Source organism: Olea europaea, unplaced genomic scaffold (assembly GCF_002742605.1).
Source record: "Olea europaea var. sylvestris unplaced genomic scaffold, O_europaea_v1 scaffold1805, whole genome shotgun sequence".
NCBI classification, from domain to species: Eukaryota; Viridiplantae; Streptophyta; class Magnoliopsida; order Lamiales; family Oleaceae; genus Olea; species Olea europaea.
The window spans coordinates 1,356-21,405 of NW_019235797.1; the positions used below are offsets into that span (position 1 = coordinate 1,356).

At 33.7% G+C, this 20,050-nt stretch overlaps 2 protein-coding genes across 2 annotated transcripts in view; one reads left to right on the forward strand and one right to left on the reverse strand.

Moving 5' to 3' along the window:
- The window catches only part of LOC111378358 (52 kDa repressor of the inhibitor of the protein kinase-like), a 2,523-nt gene extending 868 nt beyond the window's left edge, over window positions 1–1,655 (forward strand). The window contains exons 2-3 of the mRNA XM_023001539.1: window positions 67–244; window positions 1,590–1,655. Coding sequence (XP_022857307.1) covers window positions 67–244; window positions 1,590–1,655 — 244 coding nt within the window. The remainder of the gene's footprint in view (window positions 1–66; window positions 245–1,589) is intronic.
- A 4,296-nt stretch (window positions 1,656–5,951) lies between these two features.
- On the reverse strand, window positions 5,952–7,961 carry LOC111378349. The gene has a single exon (XM_023001530.1). The coding sequence runs from the start codon at window positions 7,837–7,839 to the stop codon at window positions 6,145–6,147; it is 1,695 nt and encodes a 564-aa protein (XP_022857298.1). The 5' UTR covers window positions 7,840–7,961; the 3' UTR covers window positions 5,952–6,144.
- Between the last annotated feature and the right edge of the window lie 12,089 nt (window positions 7,962–20,050).

The following is a 20,050-nucleotide window of genomic DNA, read 5'->3' on the forward strand; positions in this document are numbered from 1 at the left end:
CGAGTCGTTAGCAACACATGAACTTCAGAATTTTGAGTTCTTGCTTGGCATAGTAATCTGGTACAGGTTGTTGCATGCAGTCAATTTTGTGAGTAAATTTCTTCAAACCGAATCCATGGATATTGATCATGCTATCGATCTATTGCAAGGACTTGTTTTATTTTTTGAAGATTGTAGAGAAATCGGATTTGCCGTTGCTATGGATGAAGCAACAAAAAAGGCAAATGAAATGGGAATTGAAGCTGTATTTACAGAAAAACGCATAATTCGAAGGAAAAAACAATTTGATGAAAGCGGTAGTGATGAGGTAAAGCAATCAGTAGAAGAATCTTTTAGAGTTGAGTACTTTATTTTTATAATTGATCAAGCTCTATCTTCTCTGAGGGGTTGATTTGAATAATTCAAATAATATGATGACATATTTGGATTTTTGTTTAATTTGAAAAGGTTAAGGGATGCAACTTTATCAAGTTTGTTGAACTCTTGTATGAATCTTGAGAAATATTTTGAACATAATGGACGTTCGGACATCAGTGGAGATGATTTATGTTCGGAGTTACAAGTCTTGAAGATTTATTTACCAAATGAAGCAACAAGAGCAATTGAAATGTTGCAATATTTGAAAACTCATAATATTTGTTACCCAAATGCTTATATTGCTTACAAAATTTTGTTAACCATACCGGTTACAGTTGCATCTGCGGAAAGAAGTTTCTCAAAATTGAAGTTGATCAAAACCTATCTTCGATCAACTATATCACAAGAAAGATTAAACGGGTTGGTTATGTTATCAATAGAAAAAGAAATGGTTGGGCAGCTAAATTATTCAGATTTGATTGATGTTTTTGCCTCTAAAACGGCAAGACGAATATTATTCAACTAATTGTTTGAAACATTGTTGATTTTGATGGTTTATAATATAAATCATTTCTATAATATATTTAGTTGTTGTTTTAATGTTAGTTTTTTAAGTTAGCAATAGGTCGCATAATACACCGTTGAATTTTATATTTAAATTGCTTTCGCTGGCGGGCCTACTTTACACGCTTCGCCTCAGGACCCATAAATCACAAGACCAGCTCTGGTTGTGGCTCACGAATATCGGGTTGAATGGGTATTTTTTTCATCCGTAGTCTTTTTGTTCTTTTGAAAAATCCAATATATGCATAGGAAATTGTTCAAAGATAATGCAATGAGAAAGGAAGTTTAATATGTTCTAGATGAGCCTTTGGAGTAAACTTTCAGATGTATTAATATAAAGATTTTTTATTGAGTAAAAAAAGAAGAAGATGATATTGGAAGCTACAATTGTGATATCTAAACAAATAATCCTTTCAAAAAGTCACATAAGTAATTTTCAAATATTTTAAGGTTTCATTAATAGGTGTCTGTAGATACATAGAAAGCTAATTATTTAGTTGTTAGATTTCAAGTTGTCATTAAACAGAAATATGTTCTGGATAGTATCAAAGTAAGGAATAAGGCTGACTTCCGTCTTAACATTCAAATCAAGCAAAGTGTTATATCTAAATAAGCCATTTTTTTAGTTTCTTATAAAATATTAAAATTGTGCTCTTTTATGACTGCAGAACGACAAAAAATGTTTTAACCAATCAAGCCAACCATATAGAAACTGGGTTACATTGGAAAATTGAGTTTTCTAAACTTTGGTGACTACAATGTTTAAATCATCTAGAGAACAGCCATTAGAGTTTAAGATGTCTATTGTACCTCTTGATTCCATCTGCGATATGTTTTTATATTCTCTTCATCTCTGTAATTAATAGCTATTTCTATTTCTACATCCACATCGAATGCTTATATTCTTCAAGATGGAGAACCTTATGCTTACCTTCTTAATGTAACTAATAGCAAACTCAAGTAATCTTTTAAGCAATTGGGAAGTATTCTTTAATGTTGTGGTGGTTTTCTCATTTGAACTTGTGGGATTTAAGCAACAAAAGTAATTGGTATTTCAAATAATTCAAAGTTTTCAGCTTAAATTTGATTTCAATTCTGACGAAAGTTTTATGTAAGTATTGTATCATTTATTTTTATTTTTAACTAACTAATTTCTATCACTAAATTGAAAATATTATCCAAAATGGCACCAAAAAATTTCATCAATTACGATTTTTACACTCATTTCCCTTTCTTTCAAATTATTTACAACTGCTTCGACATTCAATAAATTTCTTTGATTACTAACTTTTATTTAGTGTTTTGACCAATACCGTCGATGCTTAAACCATTTTTTTTCCATGTACGTAGATCGTGGTGAATTGATGACCTTCTCAACTATCTCTTCCATCCAAGTTCTTGGGAGCAATCATAGTGTAAATTGATGATCACTTTTTACAACAAAATCTTATTGTAATTCATGTTTGACCTCTATTTCAGTAATGCTTTAGTTCTCAAAATCTATTACTGTAAATTGTTTATGGGGTACAATATTTTCTGTTATGCTATTCTTTTAAACTGAAAGTTTAAAACAGAACTGAAAGTTTAAAACAGACATATTATTACTTTATAAAACTTCAATATTTTCCATTCTTTGATTGTGTAAAGTGAGGCTGTAGTTTGGTTCAATGGGCTTTTAGAAAATTCAACATTTAGGGATTATAATTTTAAGACGTATTAAAATTGAAGGGAAAAAAAATTCTCATGTTGAGATTCATTTACTGCATGGAAAAACATTTAAGGGATACTCATGCTCATATTTTTCTATTCTCTACCTTTTTTGTATAAACACAAATACAACTACATCTATGACACATTTACTTTAATGGACGTAAATATGCACTCTCATCGATAAGTGTTATGCAAATTATTCTATATTAGTTACACTCCCTTTAAATATACCTAATTTCAACTTTTTTTTATTTTTTTCTAAATAAATATATTCAATTATGGATTTTCACATTTCTCTTATATTATTAAGTGAATATCTTCATTTACAAATTCCAACTTTTGACTCATAGATTTCATCACAATTTTTAGATGATAAATCTGATGAGATTTTATATCCATGTTTTACCTACCAGTAATATCATTCTCATCTTATACATGAATTACATAAATAAGTAACTACAATATGCAATCAATAAGTAATTAACTTTTAGTTCAAAATTGTAAAAACATTTACTTGAACTTTCAAATTTTTTTCTCCAAAAAATTACAATTTAAACGCTAATAAAAACACATCAAATACAAATATCGTGCAACGCACGTAATAGCGACTAGTTTTCATCTAATTATTTTGATAGCACATTATATATAAATTTGATCCACTGCAATGCATTGAGGTGGAGAGTAAAGAATACTAAGAATAAATGAGTAGTTTGAACCTTTATACAATATCCCAAGCCCCAACGGGTGATTTTTTATACATCGTTTTGCTGATTATCAATTTGACTGGACAATTTTCTCAACATTAGGGGAGAAATTTAAAAGTTAAAAGTAATGTACAAAATGTGTCATTTTATAAATCACCACAAGAGATAATTTGAACTAAGTTCAAAAGATAATTTATTTAAATGTATTTATTGACCAAAATAGATCAACAATATTTCATGTAACAGATTTAAATATCTAACTTAAATTGATGTCCTAGAAGGACAATTTGATAGCATTTTATTTGATATATCTATGGCACACTTGAAGCGTAATGATATTCAATTCTAGTACAAAAAATCTCAAAACGAGTTAAATCATTTTTAATTCCCAAGTCATTGGACATTAATAGATACTGATGCCACCAAAACACGTCCATGATAGATCTCCCGAGTTTGAGGGCTGAGAAAGAGCGCGAACAGAGTCTTCTGGTATTGAAACAAAGGCAACGAGGTGTGTTCTCGTCGTCCCTCCGATGCTTAAATCAGAGAGGGACCTCGTTGCTCCTCCGATGCTTAAGTCAGAGAGGGACGTGTGAAAGGATATACTGAAATTGTATGTAAAAACATACCTTAGCAATGAGCTTTGATCATGTATTTATAGATGTTAGTAGTAGAGTTGTAAAAAGATTCAACTGCCTGTGGCCCTTATCCTTATCATGTAGGGTATTTGTGTTATAATGAAAGTGTTTTGTCACAGTTTGAGTCAAACTGTGATAGATAAGTGATTTGGATGAAGATAACGGTCATAAAGAGTTCTAGCCAAAGTGGGATTGACGTTTCTAGAGTCCGATCTCATGAAGCCTGACCTTAATCCTTGGGGCATTGGCCCGACCTTGGTGCTTGGGTAAATGTGGGAGGACAAGATTGGGCTATTGGCTTCGAGCCCAACCACAATAAACTCGAGGATGCTCTAGCGTAGGAGAGTGATCGAGATCGACATGACTTCTAGCATGCGTGGATGGTCGAGTCATACCGAAATTGTACACATCAGATACAATCTCTTCTTATCACTCTCGTGTAATTTAGTAACAAGTTTTGTGATTTGATGATATGCAGTTACACGTGGAATATCATTATCCTTCAGATCTTAAGTATTTCGACATCAGTCCGTAAATGATCCGGTTAGATCATCTCAAAATTTGAATTGTTTTTACATAATTATACATACATTTCATGTCATCGAACGGATGGGGGGACACCCATTCTTTACTTGTATGGGTGCAACTGATTGTCATTTGCTGTAAAATTTGTAAATGTGATATGTATTAATCGAGTTCGTACCCAGCTGCCTAATTTAGGCTATTACTTGCTGTGAAGTTCGTTTTTAGTTATTTACCAAAATTAGTTAATTTAGTGAAACACAAGTAAATTTATATTGATTTGAAGTTGTTGAACTCGAGTAAGAACTAAGAATCCACCATAGTGAGGCCGAATAAATGTAGTTTTCGAGACATTGCATCATCCATGTCAAGTAAGGAGTGGTTTACTCGAATGGGTCGACTACAACTACTTGACAATTGAAGTTGAGTACTCTTTTTGAGCCATACTGCATTCTTTAGTCAATAAAGTTGGTGCGGTGGCAACGAACATAGGTTCAATGCAACCTTCACCTTCGCCATCTCCACCACAACGGTCATGGCTGCCAAGCCTGCCATCCCAGCCCATCTCGTCTGAGCTGCCGCCCTCCACAGTCCCACACCAATCTCATAGCCAAACGAATGACAAATGAGTAATCCTTGTTTGGGCAACTACCAGCCCAAAATGATGCCTTGGTAATGCAGAAGACAGATGCACATGGTGACCCTACCAGCCATTACATTGATACCATATAAAGAAATGACTGAATCAGATAGAAACTAAACTATAGAAGATAATTCAAACCTTATCCTAATGTTCTATAATTAAAAAATCATTTATTTCAGGGGTGAAAAAAAGAATGGGCCACTAGATTTTTATGGGGGCAATGCATACAACTACCTACCTTCAATAGATATAATCAATGACCATAGCGGAAGCATCTAACGGAATCCGAGATCATCAAAGCAATTTGATGAGACACAGGTCTATAAAAAATGAATCTGGAAGATTTTTTTCTACCAATCTCGGAATCAAAGGATAAAAAATGCAAGTAAAATTGGACCGACCACCTGTCTCCACTTACTATCAGCTAGTCTAAGTAGTGGAGTGTAGAGAAATTAGTTCACAAGGACAACTGCTCTATAACCATTCATGAAGGGATGCAAGTTCACAGTTGAGCGACGTTCCTTGTGAACAATGTGGTTTCCACAAAAGCAAACAACAAAATTAGCTCAAAATTAGAACTCCGTATTTGGGTAACACAATGTGAATTTCTTCCATCACTATTGTTCTACTGACTACAGTGGTAAGTCTTATCTTGTCCATTTTGAAAATAACCTTAAATAAGGTTCTCACATTTGGAAAGAACCTTACTTTTAAGGTTGTCTTACTATATTAGAAAATGAGATCAAAGCAAAGACTTTTTGATTAGTTTTATTAAGATTTGTTAGGAAAACATAAGCACCTAATGCAGTTAGGTCACCAAAACCAGAAATTAAAATTCTGAAAAACACACTCTCATCCGCAATTAGACTAACTTTACCACGCATCCTAAAACATAATTTATTGACAATGTAAAAACTAATGAAATCAAATTACAGAGAAAAGGAAATATTATTGACATTCATATTAACAGTATTCAATTTCATCATTTACCACTGTGATCATCAACTCAAGGCCTAGCAAAGACTCCCCATAGCTTGCCGTGACCAAGACTATCATGGAGCTTCTTAGCACCATCAACATTCATCTCAACTAGTTTCTGCAAATAAGCACAAGCACCAGCAGCCACCATTTGCTTCCGGGATTTCTTAGAATGGACAATCAACATTAAAATCGAAATAGGATACTTCTTGTCCAAATTTACCACCAAAGGATCCAAGAGTTGAACCGCACTCGTGATCCCCTTCTCCTCCTTTCTAAATACTCTCCTATTTCCAGCATAACCCATAAGTTTAGACAGGGATTTTGCTGCAACATCTTTCTCCATAATCGCTTTACCATCTAACATTCTTGACAAAAGCGAAATGCATCCCATTTTTCCCAATTCTCTCTGTATTTTGATACTGTAAGCCAAATCAAACACTGTATTTGCAGCCGCAATTCTCACTTCTAAAACCCCACAGTTTAACACCCCAATAACATGATTCAGAAAGTCATTTGCAACAAGGACCTCGCTGATTAATGGGCAAGATGCCAATATTGATACCATCTGAACAACAACCTCAAGATTGCGAGGCGTGGGAGCAGAATCCCAGATATTTTTCACACACTCAACTCCACCTTCCCTGGCAAGAAACAGCTTCAAGTCATCATCTCCCGAAATTAAATTACACAAACACCCAATTGAATTTTCCTGTGCCAACGCAGTCCCCGAATTAGACAGTTCTAATAGTGTCACCACTGCATCTTCTTCCATAAAATGCTCTTTAACTTCTGGAAAAACAGCTAAATTTCGCAACACTCCGGCTGCCATAGCCTGTGAATTTGGTGTCCCAGCTTGACAAATTTCTAGTAGAGATGTAATTCCTCCTCTGGACCCAATTGCCCTTGCATTTTCCTTTGAATGACTCAAAGCTTGAAGGGCAATGCATGACTTCTCTTTTGCGAAAACGCCTCCTGATTCAAGCACCCGGAGCAAATGATTAAGCAATACTAATCCCTCAGCAAACAAAACATGCTTGCTCGAATCGACTGAAGAAATTTTCGCAACTGCAGCAACCGTTCTTTCCTTAATTTCTGATGAAGAACTGGAATCTAGTAAACGCACGAGTATAGGAACGATTCCATCGGCCACCGCAATTAGTACATTCTTATCGTCTTCCTGTAATAGTCCAAGGAGCGAGTCAAGGGCAGAGATTTTGGACTCAGCGGACCCGATCTGAAGACGAGTCATCAAGTTCCGAGACTCAACCCGGACCAACTCCTGTTTACTGGATGATGAAACATTAGACACAGTTGCCGGGAATGGAACTGCGGCGCTTTCGCTGAAAACCCCACTTTTGTTAAGCACCTCGAGGTCGTTGATGTGATTATCTAGCTTCGCGGAAATGGAATCAACGTCGTTTTGGGTCTTGAGCTTGCCTCCCGGCGGTGTAGGCGAGTGGCAGAGGTCGGCAAGAGAGGCCGTCGCCGAGCAGGTGGCGAAGAGGGAGTGAAAAAGGTCCACTGAAAGCGAGGTTACATCACCAGCGGCTGATGAAAATTCCAAAAGATGGGCTTCCAAAGCTTTTAATTTATTTCTGATCAGCGACCATTTTCCCTTAAAGATTTGAACTCGAGAAATGGAATCCAAAAGGGAGATAATCAGTAACGGTATATTCTTCACTGTTGGATCAACGGATTCTTCCGCCACTGTTTCTTTCATCGCTTTTACGTCTCGGGAGGTGCGAGTTTGAGGGGACGGCGGACGTGGCGGCGGGAAGGGAGTTTTGGTCTGTGTGTGTGAAACTGTGTGCAGAGGCTAACGACGTAGCATGAATATACGGAAATTGGGTAATTAATGAACCGGGCCACGTTGTCAGAGGCTCACGCGGGGGGGAAAATCGTGGAATTCAAATTTGATAATTATTGATAAGAAGGTGTTTGAGGGACATTTTTATGTAAAAATGTATTTTTGAATAGTAAATTGATGGGAAATGTGTGTTTGAAAAATAAAATAAAAAATTTGATTTACGTATAATATTATTTTAATAAAGAATGTGTGGTTAAAAATAAAAGAGAAAAAAATACATTTTGAAAAAAATGGGTACCAAACGGTGCATAAGCTAAAATATTAATTGTAAGAGAAAATTGCAGTCACGGTACCAAATCTTTCTTTTATTAGTAAAGTTTGCTCAAACCTTTCATTTGTACCATTATGAGTACTAAACCTTTAAAAAAATTTGCAACTTAAGTCCAAAATGACAATTTTCGTTAGTTTAACTAACAAAACAGTCAACTGATTCCCAAAATAAAAAACTTTATATTTTTCCCAAATAAGACGGGCATTTTATAGAAAACACATTTTTTCTATTAAATAAAAAATTAAAAAAAAGTCACAACCCATCCCCATCTCCTTCTTCTCCAAAATCAAAACCACTCGACCCAATCACTACAAACACCGTCGGCAGCCATCACTATCCAACCAACACCGGCATCAACAACACCAAACAAAATGAGAGCGGGCTTCCAATTACATAATCCTTTATTCCCATGCCAACTTTCCTTGCACAAACTGCTACTACACAACCTTTGAAATATCTCCATTCCCATTTCGATATCCACATTCTATCCTTGTCCAATTTTCACATCATCATATTCTTGTTTTGATTCTATTTCATAAATTTCTATTTCTTCTCCATCAATGACGTCACTTTTATACATTTCATCTTCCAATTCGCTGTCACGCTCTTCACTTTCTTCATCTTCTTTATGGGTCGTTTATGGGTCAAATTTTGGAAAATGCACAGCCTAAGGAAACCATAACTTCTTTCTGCTTGAAGATAAGTAGGCTTAATTTGGGTCTCCACCTATTGCCTTCACAGTGGCGTCGGACTTTCAGGGAATTTGAGTGGCTACTTATGGTTGTCAGTGACAAGGGAAAACTACGACAAGAATTTTTTGCTATTGTTTTATTGAAATTTCTTGATTCCTGCTTTGATTTTTCTGGTGCATTTTGGATTGAGCTGTAACTATTTAAGAAAATGCTGCAATCAGAAATATCAGTGCCTATTTCGCTTCCTAGATTTTCAGGACATAACTCCAGGCTGATATTTTCACTTGGTGACTTTTTCTTAAAGGGACGAATATATGGGGTATCATTTTCCTTTGCTAACTTTGGGCTTCTAGAACATAGATTTTGAAGAGAACTCCAACCAATTATTTCAAGATTTTCGTTAATTTCTGGGATATCATTACTTCCTATTGGTGGTGATGTCGGTGTTGGATGGATAATGGTGGCCAACGACGGTGGTTGGATGGAGTGGTTTTGATTTTGGGAAAGAAGGAGCTGGAGATGGGGATGGGTTGTGACTTTATTTTTTTTTTATTTTTTATTTAATAAGAAAAATGTGTTTTATGCAAAATGCACGGGAAAAATAATAAAGTTTTTAATTTTGGGAGTCAACTGACGGTTTTGGTAGTCAAACTAACAAAAATTGTCATTTTGGACTTGAACTGCAATTTTTTTAATGGTTTGGTACTCACCGTGACATAAATGAAAGATTTGAGCAAACTTCGCTAATACACGAAAGGTATGGCACCGTGGCTGCAATTTTCTCTAATTGTAATTATGTATCATTACAAATGTGACTTAGGTTTCGTAGGGTCGGGTTCTATCTGACAACCACTATTTTAGAAAAATAAAATTTTTAATAGTGATTTTTTAGGGAATTTGTGGTAAAAAAAAAAGAAAAAAAAAGAGAGTTTACATGCAGTATAATTTATTATATAAATGTGATTGAAAATAATTATTTAAATTTTTTTTTTCAGATAATGGTTGTCAAACAGGCTAACATTTTATTATTCTTCAAGATATTTAAGCCCTTATTTGAGCCTATTTTTGGATAAAGTTACATTTTTTAATAATATTTTATTGAAAAATGTGATTAAAAAATTAACAAACGTATTTAGGTTTGCGTGTAAAATTATTCTATAAAAAATGTGTAGTTAAAAAATGAGTTTTGAAAAATGTACTTTTAGAAAAATGAGGTCAAATATATGCTTAATTTTACATTTTACAAAATGTAAGCTCATTATGTAGCAAAGAGGTGCTACATTTATTGACCAATCTTAACAAAATTACCAATTTGCACTCTCACATAAAATTCATTCTGAGTGAAGAAATAGCAATTCCGTCTTTACATATCTTGTACAGTCAGAATAAATTGCACCATTGGGTCCCATTGACAAGAAAAATAGTCAAAAAGTTAATTCTCTTATGGGTCAAAATGCCTGCCAGACGAAGGCTAAATTTTTTCTTCGTTAACCTGGTTAATTCTATTACAAATATGATATTTAAAAAAAAAAAGCGTATATAGTTAGGGTTCATTTGATTGTAAGAATGAAATTTGAATGGAAAGGAAACGAATTTCAAAAAATTGAATTGCCTAAAATTTATATTACTGAAAATTGTCAATTAAATGTGTTTGACTCGTACAATTTTTACCTGAAAAATATTGAAATTTTGGATTTTTTGTGTTTGTTTTGTTTTATTTTTCATGAAAATTGTCAATTAAAGAGATATAATTTGTTACAATCTAGGATAAAATTTGTTTCAATTGTCCCAAAAAAAACCTGAAAAATCAAAAACCACCAAACCCATGGGAAAACCAATTCCTCAAAAGATCGAAAAATGGGTCACATGGGGGTGTTGCCAAGAAAATCGATCGCCAAGAAAATTTGGCCAATCAATCATGCAAAAAGGTGGAAAAATGAATTTTAATTTTCAAATAAAGTCACTTGTCGATGGTAAAAAACAGGGGAGTAAAGAGACGGACTAATATGTCAGAAAAATGATTGGATGTTTTTGTTATAATTTTTTAAGCTGTCCAATCATACATTTATTCGTTTTCCATTTGAATTTGAATCTGAATGTATAACATGATTGTTAATTTCCTACTTCTATGGAAAATATGTGCAAATGTGCAATCAAACAATGCTTGCTTTAAACGGATGGAAGCGAGTGTACGACACGTGCTACGGGCTAGTGAAGAATTGAAAAGCGAGCCGAGCCGTAAGGAAGTCAGATAAACAGATAGCCGGAATTAAGAATGGCGGTTTAGTCCTTTTGACAGATAGATACCAAAGTTTCCAATCACATTCGCAGTTCGTCATAACCCGACAGCTGGCAGTAATGTATATAATAGTAAAATCTTAAAAAATATTTATCAGAGTTTGGTGACTTTATAAAAGAGAAATATTATTTTTTATTTAAATTCCTACTTTTAAGATATTTAATTAGAATCTTGTAAGATGAAAATAGAGAATAACATTGAGATTGACATAGTTCTCACGCATGAAGGTCGGTATTTTTTTATTCACCCCGTGGCTCACGCATTTTATGTGAGTGTTATGTCATCCTCTATGTCGTCAGCTATGTTCGTTTAGAATTATTCATTTGATTAACAATTTTTTCATTAAATTTTTTTTCAACTTTTGTTCATATAACTATATTTTTCTTAAAAATAAAGAAAATATTTTCTTTGGGGGCGAACAATTTTTATTTTCTAGCTAATTAAGGGCCCGTTTGGTAGGGATTTTGAGAATTAATTTTTTGACCGTTAGAAGAAAAGTGGGGTCCACATGTGAGAGAAGAAGTCAAAAATTACGGCTTGAATAGTAAAATAACGGTCAAAAAATCAATTTTTTGGGACAAAAAATCCCTATCAAACGGGACCTAACTCTCTTTCTCTCTCATTCACCTACAAAAACATAAATTGAATAAGTATAATACTTTTTATGTTGAAAACTAAATTAATGAAATACATTTAATTAATAATTTACGCACAAATAAACTTTAGATAATTTCATTGCCTAAAATTTATTTTTTTCATGGTCACAATCAAATGCACTATTACAATAAATGGTTGAATATATGGAATAACTAATTTTCTTTTCACTAGTTGATGCGGGGAAAAAGTGCTCTTTGAGAGAAAGAGATAAAGGAGAAGTCAACCCAATGTCATTTTTATTTATATTCTTCTTCTTTTTGTACAAGGGGTAAAAGTGGGATAAACAAGTTTACCAATTTTCCATGAATATAATTTATAAAAAAAATTGAGAAAATAAGTCACTTAAAAGTTTGATAGGATTTTTTATGGCTAGGATTTTTTGTTACAGTTTCATACTTGTTTTCTCAATATCTGTTTCCGGTTTTCAAAGTACATTTTGTGTATATAAAATTAATTACTATTATTAAAGATATATTTAGCCCTATTTGACAATTATTATTTCAAAATTATTTATTCTATATACTTATTTTTATATTACACATTCACAAAATAAAATATTTTACACGTAAATTAAAAAAAATTTCACACTTTTTAACCGCACACTTTTACAAAAATTCACTGTTCAAAACTTTTATTTTTACCAAATAATGACCATCAAAAAAGGACTTAGTGTCGCTGCGAAACACTCAATTGAATCAAACTTCTTTATAGTTTATTTTGATTTTTCGTAAGTATGTTTTTTAACTTCATTCTACGATACATATTGAGCTCATGCTTCTTTAACATGAGCTTTGGAACCTCAAGCTCGACCTTCTTGAGTTGTTGGTTTGACCTCCTTCGCACGAACTTGAACTCCTAAGCCGAAAAAATTAAGCTCCTTTTGCCCTTTACTTACCTTAAGCCAACTTGTTAAATTTAATCGTTTTCTCCATAGTCACCATGATAAATTTATTCTAAAGTTTTTTTTTTTTTAATCATTTTTTGTTACATCCATCCCGTTGACCTTAGTAAATTAATGTAATTGTACCACAGCGGGGTATTTGATTTGTTAACTATTTTAATGGAATAAGATGGCAACCAACAAGATCCTCTCTCAATGGCGAAATTTATGTGATGATTTATCACCTTAACCACATTTTGTTGACTAATTCTTCTCCACTTTTTATTAAGATTTAATACAAATAAATAATCAAGTAGAACATCGTTTTTGTGAAACGTACTCGATACAGTTCATACTGACTATTAACCATTAAGGTTCAATAATTTTACTTCTTAATTTATTGTCTCAAATTTTTAATAACGTTTCTAATTATTTAGGTCATCTGAAGTTCGAACCTCTTGTAGTGTGGACCTACTAATCACCCGCTCCTCCAATTGAGCCAATATGCTAAAGTCAATGCCTACAAATAAAGACCTATGATGAACACTAACGTAGATGGTAATCAAACGAAATACTTCAATGTACTGAAAATAAGAATTTTCTTGAAGTAGAAATGTCAGCTGTTCTTTAAATGTATTAATTAATTTTTAAGTTTGATTAGTTAACCGAAGTAGAAGTAGGGCTCCAAATGTCTATTTTGGGCCACCGCATACCCATTTTTTTTATTAGGTTAGGAAAATGAGTAGAGCATTGATATTTCAGTGTGTGGCATAAAACACCCAACTTGTAATAAAAAATAATTCCAACTTCAACGAAGAATTGGTTCATTTAATATACACATTGGTATACGTATTTTTAACTACAATTAACAATATTGAATATTGTACCACCGCCAAAAAAATAATAATAAATAAATAAAAAGAATAATTTATGGGCCCACCCCATTTTTTGTCAGCCTACACACAGATACTATATTCAAAGGCCCAAATAAGTTCTTGACAGCCCACTATTACAACCCACAACTCATAATTACAGACGCGCCGTAGAATCCTTGAACCTTCTATTTATCGGATATGAAATAAACTTTTACTGAATTCGCGTGTAACACTACTGTAATAAACGTACTCGAAAATCGACTTTAACATAGATTTGGAAAGTAATTATAATTTATTTAATTATAAAAAATAAAAATTGAATAAGTAAATAATAGTTATGAATCTCACGAGAATTCATAATTTAAAATGAGTTCGAAAGAAAATGAATTAAAAAATGGGGAATTTACAAAAATGTCACTTTTTTTGAAAATGAACAAAAAAACTTTGATGTGCACACAATTTGCACAAAAATGTCAATTTCTTGTTGTGAAATGTCTAAATTACCCTTAATGATGTGATTTGATTGTTTAATTTGTATATTATAATCATTGAATATTGAATATTATATTGTAAAATATGAATTTAATTAATAAAAAATAAATATAAAATCCTTAAAAACCCTAGTTAACATAAAAAAAACAAATTTTTTGTTAAACAAACCCTTATTTCATTGATCTTCTTCATCCATTTTCTTCTTGATCAAGAAGACATTCTTCATCCATCTTCTTCATCTATTTTGAAATGTCAGTTATTACGAATTGTTTATATTTTTATGTAATAACCTACTCTTTTTAAAATGTTAAAAACAACATGATAATCACTATTATTAATCATTATGTTCTTGTTTTTTTAATATTTTTGAAGGAAAAGCATACCAAAAATATTTAAGGAAATGTGAAGTATTTCATATTTAATGAAGCATTTAGTCATTTATTTCTGGAAATAGGTTGTGATGTTGTAGTTGAGAAATAATTATAACCATTAATGCTACCAAACACATTTGAAGCTTCTCGACAGCTAAGAAATGATTATAATTCGTATACATATTACGGACACAGAAAATTTGCCAGTAAACCCCGATGTTATTTCTAAACGCACGTGCAATGTCGTCAGTGCCCACAGTTATGTGTCGAAACACTGTCACCGAAGCCTGTGTCGACAAATGACTACACTCGTCTGGCAGGACAGTACCATCTGTCATCTGTCGAGAATGTCTGTAACTAACTGTCGGGATTCACCCAACTGTCGAGAAATACTGCAGCCATCTATCGGGATTCGTTCTCTCTTTCTTTCCTTTTCACAATTGACGGCTTTTTTTTTCTTTTCCAAGATTTGATATGACACTTACACAATTATCAAAAAGGGACGTGCAAGGTATTTAAGTTCTTTTGAAGGGTAAAAATGAACAAATATGACACTTTTGTAAAGAGCTTTAAAAGGTGATATTTTTGTAAATGACAACTAAAAAAATGACATGGGGTGTAATTTCCTCTTAAAAAATTTTGAACCTAAGCATGAACATAATGATATTTGTTATATACACATTACTCTTATTCTTCCTACTGAAAATGTATTGTTTTGTGCTTGCCTACTAGGGATCGCATTCCTCGTGCAAAGGATTGCCACTTACAATTTCTTGGAACAACCTAAGATGCAAAAGCAAAAGTGACTTCCGATGTTTGGAACATGTTTTAAACAAGAACCTTGGAATAATGTTTTGAGATTTGAAAGCTAAATTTAGCTGTCGAATCTCGAAAAATAAATTTGGGAACAAAAGAGAAGAATAAAAAAGGTGAAGACGTTTGCTGTAATTTACCTAAAAGAGTTCAACATGCAATTGAAGAATTGAAAGTTTGGGACATTAAAATTTTGTTACTAGGGATTCATTGAAATTTTTATAATTATAAAACCTTTATTACTGTGTGCTTAAAATCAACAAAATTAAACTTTTTTTTTTCCAGCAACATTGCGAAAAAAAAAAAAATGAAGAAAGAAAAAGTAAAGTACTTTTAAGGTTAGCCAAATATGCTAGAATCAATGCTTCTGAACGGAAAAGATTTTCAATCTTGAAAATGCAACAAACAGAATCAAATAAGAAGTTGAAAGTATTAAATGGTGAAGGACAACATAGACAGCTGGCAAGTGATCTGTCCATATAGTCACCAGCTCGAATAATATCAACATCCAATAGAGAAACAACAAGCAAAGAAGTCTAGAAGCTTTGGATTACCAGCATTCTGTTATGCACATGCCTTTGCCACTGTTTCTGTTTTTTGATTGTAACAATTTCTTTTTTTTTTCTTTTTTCTTTCTCTTATACAGCATTGTAAAGTTGTATATATATATACGTTGCAAGACTCTTCAGAAAAGAAGCAAGAAAATACACAAAAATTATTCTGTAAACATCTTCTTATTTGTTCTCATTTCCTATATGGTATCAGAGTCAGCAATGGCTGAATCAAATGTTGAAATCTCAAATGCTTCTCCAAATACAAATCAAAAGCCAGACACCAATTCTAATACTGAATCCAATTCAAAACCTTATGATCCAACACACCCAAGCAGTCCTTATTTCATTGACAGCAATGATAGTCCAGGAACTGTATTAGTTACACACATGTTGGAGGCAAACAACTATCACTCTTGGGCCAGATCCATAAAACGAGCCCTTAAAATCAAGAACAAATTGGGATTCATAGATGGAAGTCTCTGTGAACCAAACGACCCAAATGATCCTCTGATGGAGCACTGACTTAGATTCAATGACATAGTGATTACGTGGCTGCAAAACACCATGGCAATGGACATCAAATGCAGTACTGTGTATGCTGAGATGGCACATCAGTTGTGGCTGGAACTGGAACAACGATTTGCACAACAAAATGCACCTAGGATTTATGAAATCAAGCAAGCCATCATAGTTTTGGTTCAAAATCAGGATGATGTAAGTGTTTACTTTTCTAAGTTCAAAACTCTTCTAGATGAGTTATTGAACTATGAATCTATCCCCAATTGTACCTGTGGAGGTCTGAAAGTGGTGGTCTAAAATCAGTAGGGAGATTGGGTGATGAAGTTTTTAATGGGATTGAATGAATCATACAAGGATTTTAAGGCCCAAATTCTGTTAATGAAGCCTTTTCCTACCTTGAATGAAGTTTATGTAACTATACAACAAGAGGAGAAGAGGCTACAGATATTTATAGAAGACCCTGTCAGTGAGACCTTATGTTTTATTACTAGAGGAAATTTGAAAGAAAGTGGGAGGTTGAATCCTTCGTTACAAACTAAGAATGATTACTGCTGTACACACTGTAAAATTGCAGGGCATTCCCTTGAGAGATGCTTCAAGGCCAATCCAAACAAACTTGTGTGTTCCCATTGCCAAATGCCTGGTCACAAGGCAGACAAATGCTTCAAATTGTACGGGTATCCACTAGGCCACAAGCATGAAGGAAAGAACAAATATAGATCAACTGCAAACCTAGCTTCTGCCCTTATGCCTCTAAATCAGGAACAAAGTAATAAAGGTCAATTATCTTTAACTCAGGAGCAGTATTCTCAGCTCATGGCTATTCTCAAACCATCAAGTAGTCAGCCCTTCATACCTTCAACAAATCAAGACCAAAGTGCTATTACTTCAACCTCAAACAATGCTGTCCCAAAGCTTTCTGGAATATCATATTGCTTGTCAACCATTAAAACTAAATAAAAAAATAATTGCAGTGTTCCTTGGATTTTGAATACTGGTGCAATAGATCATATGGTCTATTCACCAGCATACTTTTCATATGTCAAATCACAGGCAACTTGCTCTGTAGCTTTACCAAATGGAGACACTGTACCTACAACTCAGATTGGCATAGTTCAAGTCACAAAATCCTTGGTCCTCAAGGATGTGCTTTGTGTCCCTTCTTTCTCTTTCAATTTAATATATGTTAGAAAACTTACTCAAGAATTGAAATGATGTGTTGTTTTCATCTCTAATTGCTGCTATATACAGGACCTTTTAACTTGGACAATGACTGGAATGGGTGAATTGAGGTCTGGTCTCTATCATATCCTGTAAACAACGGTCTCTCCTGCAGCTCTTCAACAACCATTGACTCACGTGGCTACAACTCCTTCCATTTTAGCTTCTGTGATCAAACCATCTAAAATTTTTGACATCTAGCGCTATAGATTAAGATATCCATCACATTCAGTTTTCTCTCTCGAAGATGAGGTCCCTAAACTTGCTGATTCCAAGCCGTGTTGTGTCTGTCCCTTAGCTAAAATGCACAAGCCCCCTTTTCCTGTTAGTCAACACAAATAAAAAAAAAATGTTTTGATTTAATGCATTGTGATCTTTGGGGACCTTGCAATGAAATTAGTTATGATGGATCTCATTATTTCCTAACAATTGTGGATGATTTCAGTAGATGCACCTGGTTATACATGCTGAAATTAAAATCTGATGCTTCAAATATGTTACAAAGATTTTGTACTATGATTGAAATATAATTTGAAACAAAGATAAAAGTTATTCAAACAGATCATGGGGGAGAATTTGATATGAAGAAATTTTACCTTGAAAAGGGGATAATAAATCAAAAAACATGTGTTGAAACCCCTCAACAAAATGCCATAGTTGAGAAGAAACATCAACACATTTTGAATATTGCAAGGGCTCTAAGGTTCCAAAGTGGCATTTCATTAAAATATTGGAATGACTGTGTCCTAACTACAGTGTATCTTATTAATAGAACCCCTTCAACCCTTCTAGATCACAAAAGTCCGTTTGAACTTTTGTTCCAAAGAAAACCAACATATTCCCATTTAAAGGTGTTCAATTGTCTTGCCTTTGCTACAACTCTCTTACAGGGTAGACATAAATTTGATTCTAGAGCTAGGAAATTTGTCTTTATAGGATATCCTTTTGGAATCAAAGGATACAAACTTCTTGACCTAGAAACCAAGAAAGTTTTCTTATCTAGAAATGTAGTTTTTCATGAAACCTTGTTTCCTTTCAAAGAGGCTACAAAAATCAATGATGTGCCAAGTCCCACTGATTTGTGCTATCCTCAGAAATCCTCTTGTCTCTATTCCAAACAATTGCACATCTCCAGAATTCACCAAACCAAATAACCAACCTTCGCCTGTTTCTAGTCCTATAGAAGACATTGAACACATTGATCTAACAGATCCTCAAACTGACCAAACCATGTAGGAAATGGATTTACATACTGCAAATATAGAGACAGATCAAAACACTCCTCACTTACCAAAAAAATCCACCAGAATCAGGAGAGCTCCCTTGCATCTGTAGGACTTCATATGTCAACAAATCACTTCATTCATTCCATTGCAGAACTTGGACAAGGCAGAGGGTTCAATTCATTCAGGTACTCCTTATCCCCTTAGTGCTAGTATGTCATATGATAAGTTGTCCATTCCTCATAAAGCTTTTGTCACTTCCATAACTTTACAAACTGAACCTAAGAACTATCAAGAAGCTGTAAAATATCCTGAATGGTGTGAAGCCATGAAAGCTGAGATTAAGGCACTTGAATTAAATGATACATGGCTCATTGTTGATTTGCCACCTGACAAAGAAGCAATAGGGTGTAAATGGGTATATAAAATCAAGTTTAATGCTGATGGAAGTATCGAAAGGTACAAAGCTAGGCTGGTTGCAAAGGGGTACACACAACAAGAAGGTCTAGATTATCATGAAACATTTTCTCCGGTGGCAAAACTTGTAACTGTTCGAAGTTTACTTGCCTTTGCAGCCATAAAAGGCTGGTTCTTATATCAATTGGATGTTAATAATGTATTTTTACATGGTGATTTGGATGAGGAAATATATATGCAATTATCCCCTAGTTATATTGTTGATGGGAGTCCAAAAGTATGCAAACTTCGCAAAAGTATATATGGACTTAAGCAAGCCTTACAGTAGTGGTATTCAAAGTTGTCCAGTTTCATTATTCGGCATGGTTTCATTCAATCAAGGGCGGATTATAGCTTATTTACGAGGAGTACTCAAAGCTCATTCACGGCTATTCTAGTATATGTTGATGATATTATCTTAGCAAGAAATTGTGTGGATACCATCAACAATCTCAAAGCTGCTTTGGATGCAAAATTCAAAATCAAGGATCTAAGAAAGCTGAAGTATTTTCTAGGAATCGAGGTTGCAAGAGCGGAACATGGGATATACATATGTCAGAGAATATATGTTCTGGACATTTTGGGAGATTCAGGGACCATAGGCTCAGCACCATCTAAAATACCTCTTGGTCAAAATGTTAAGTTGGCCAAGGATAAACGGGATCTACTTGCTAATTCTTCTATCTATAGGAGGTTGATAGGGCGGTTGTTGTATCTAACTATAACAAGACCAGATTTATC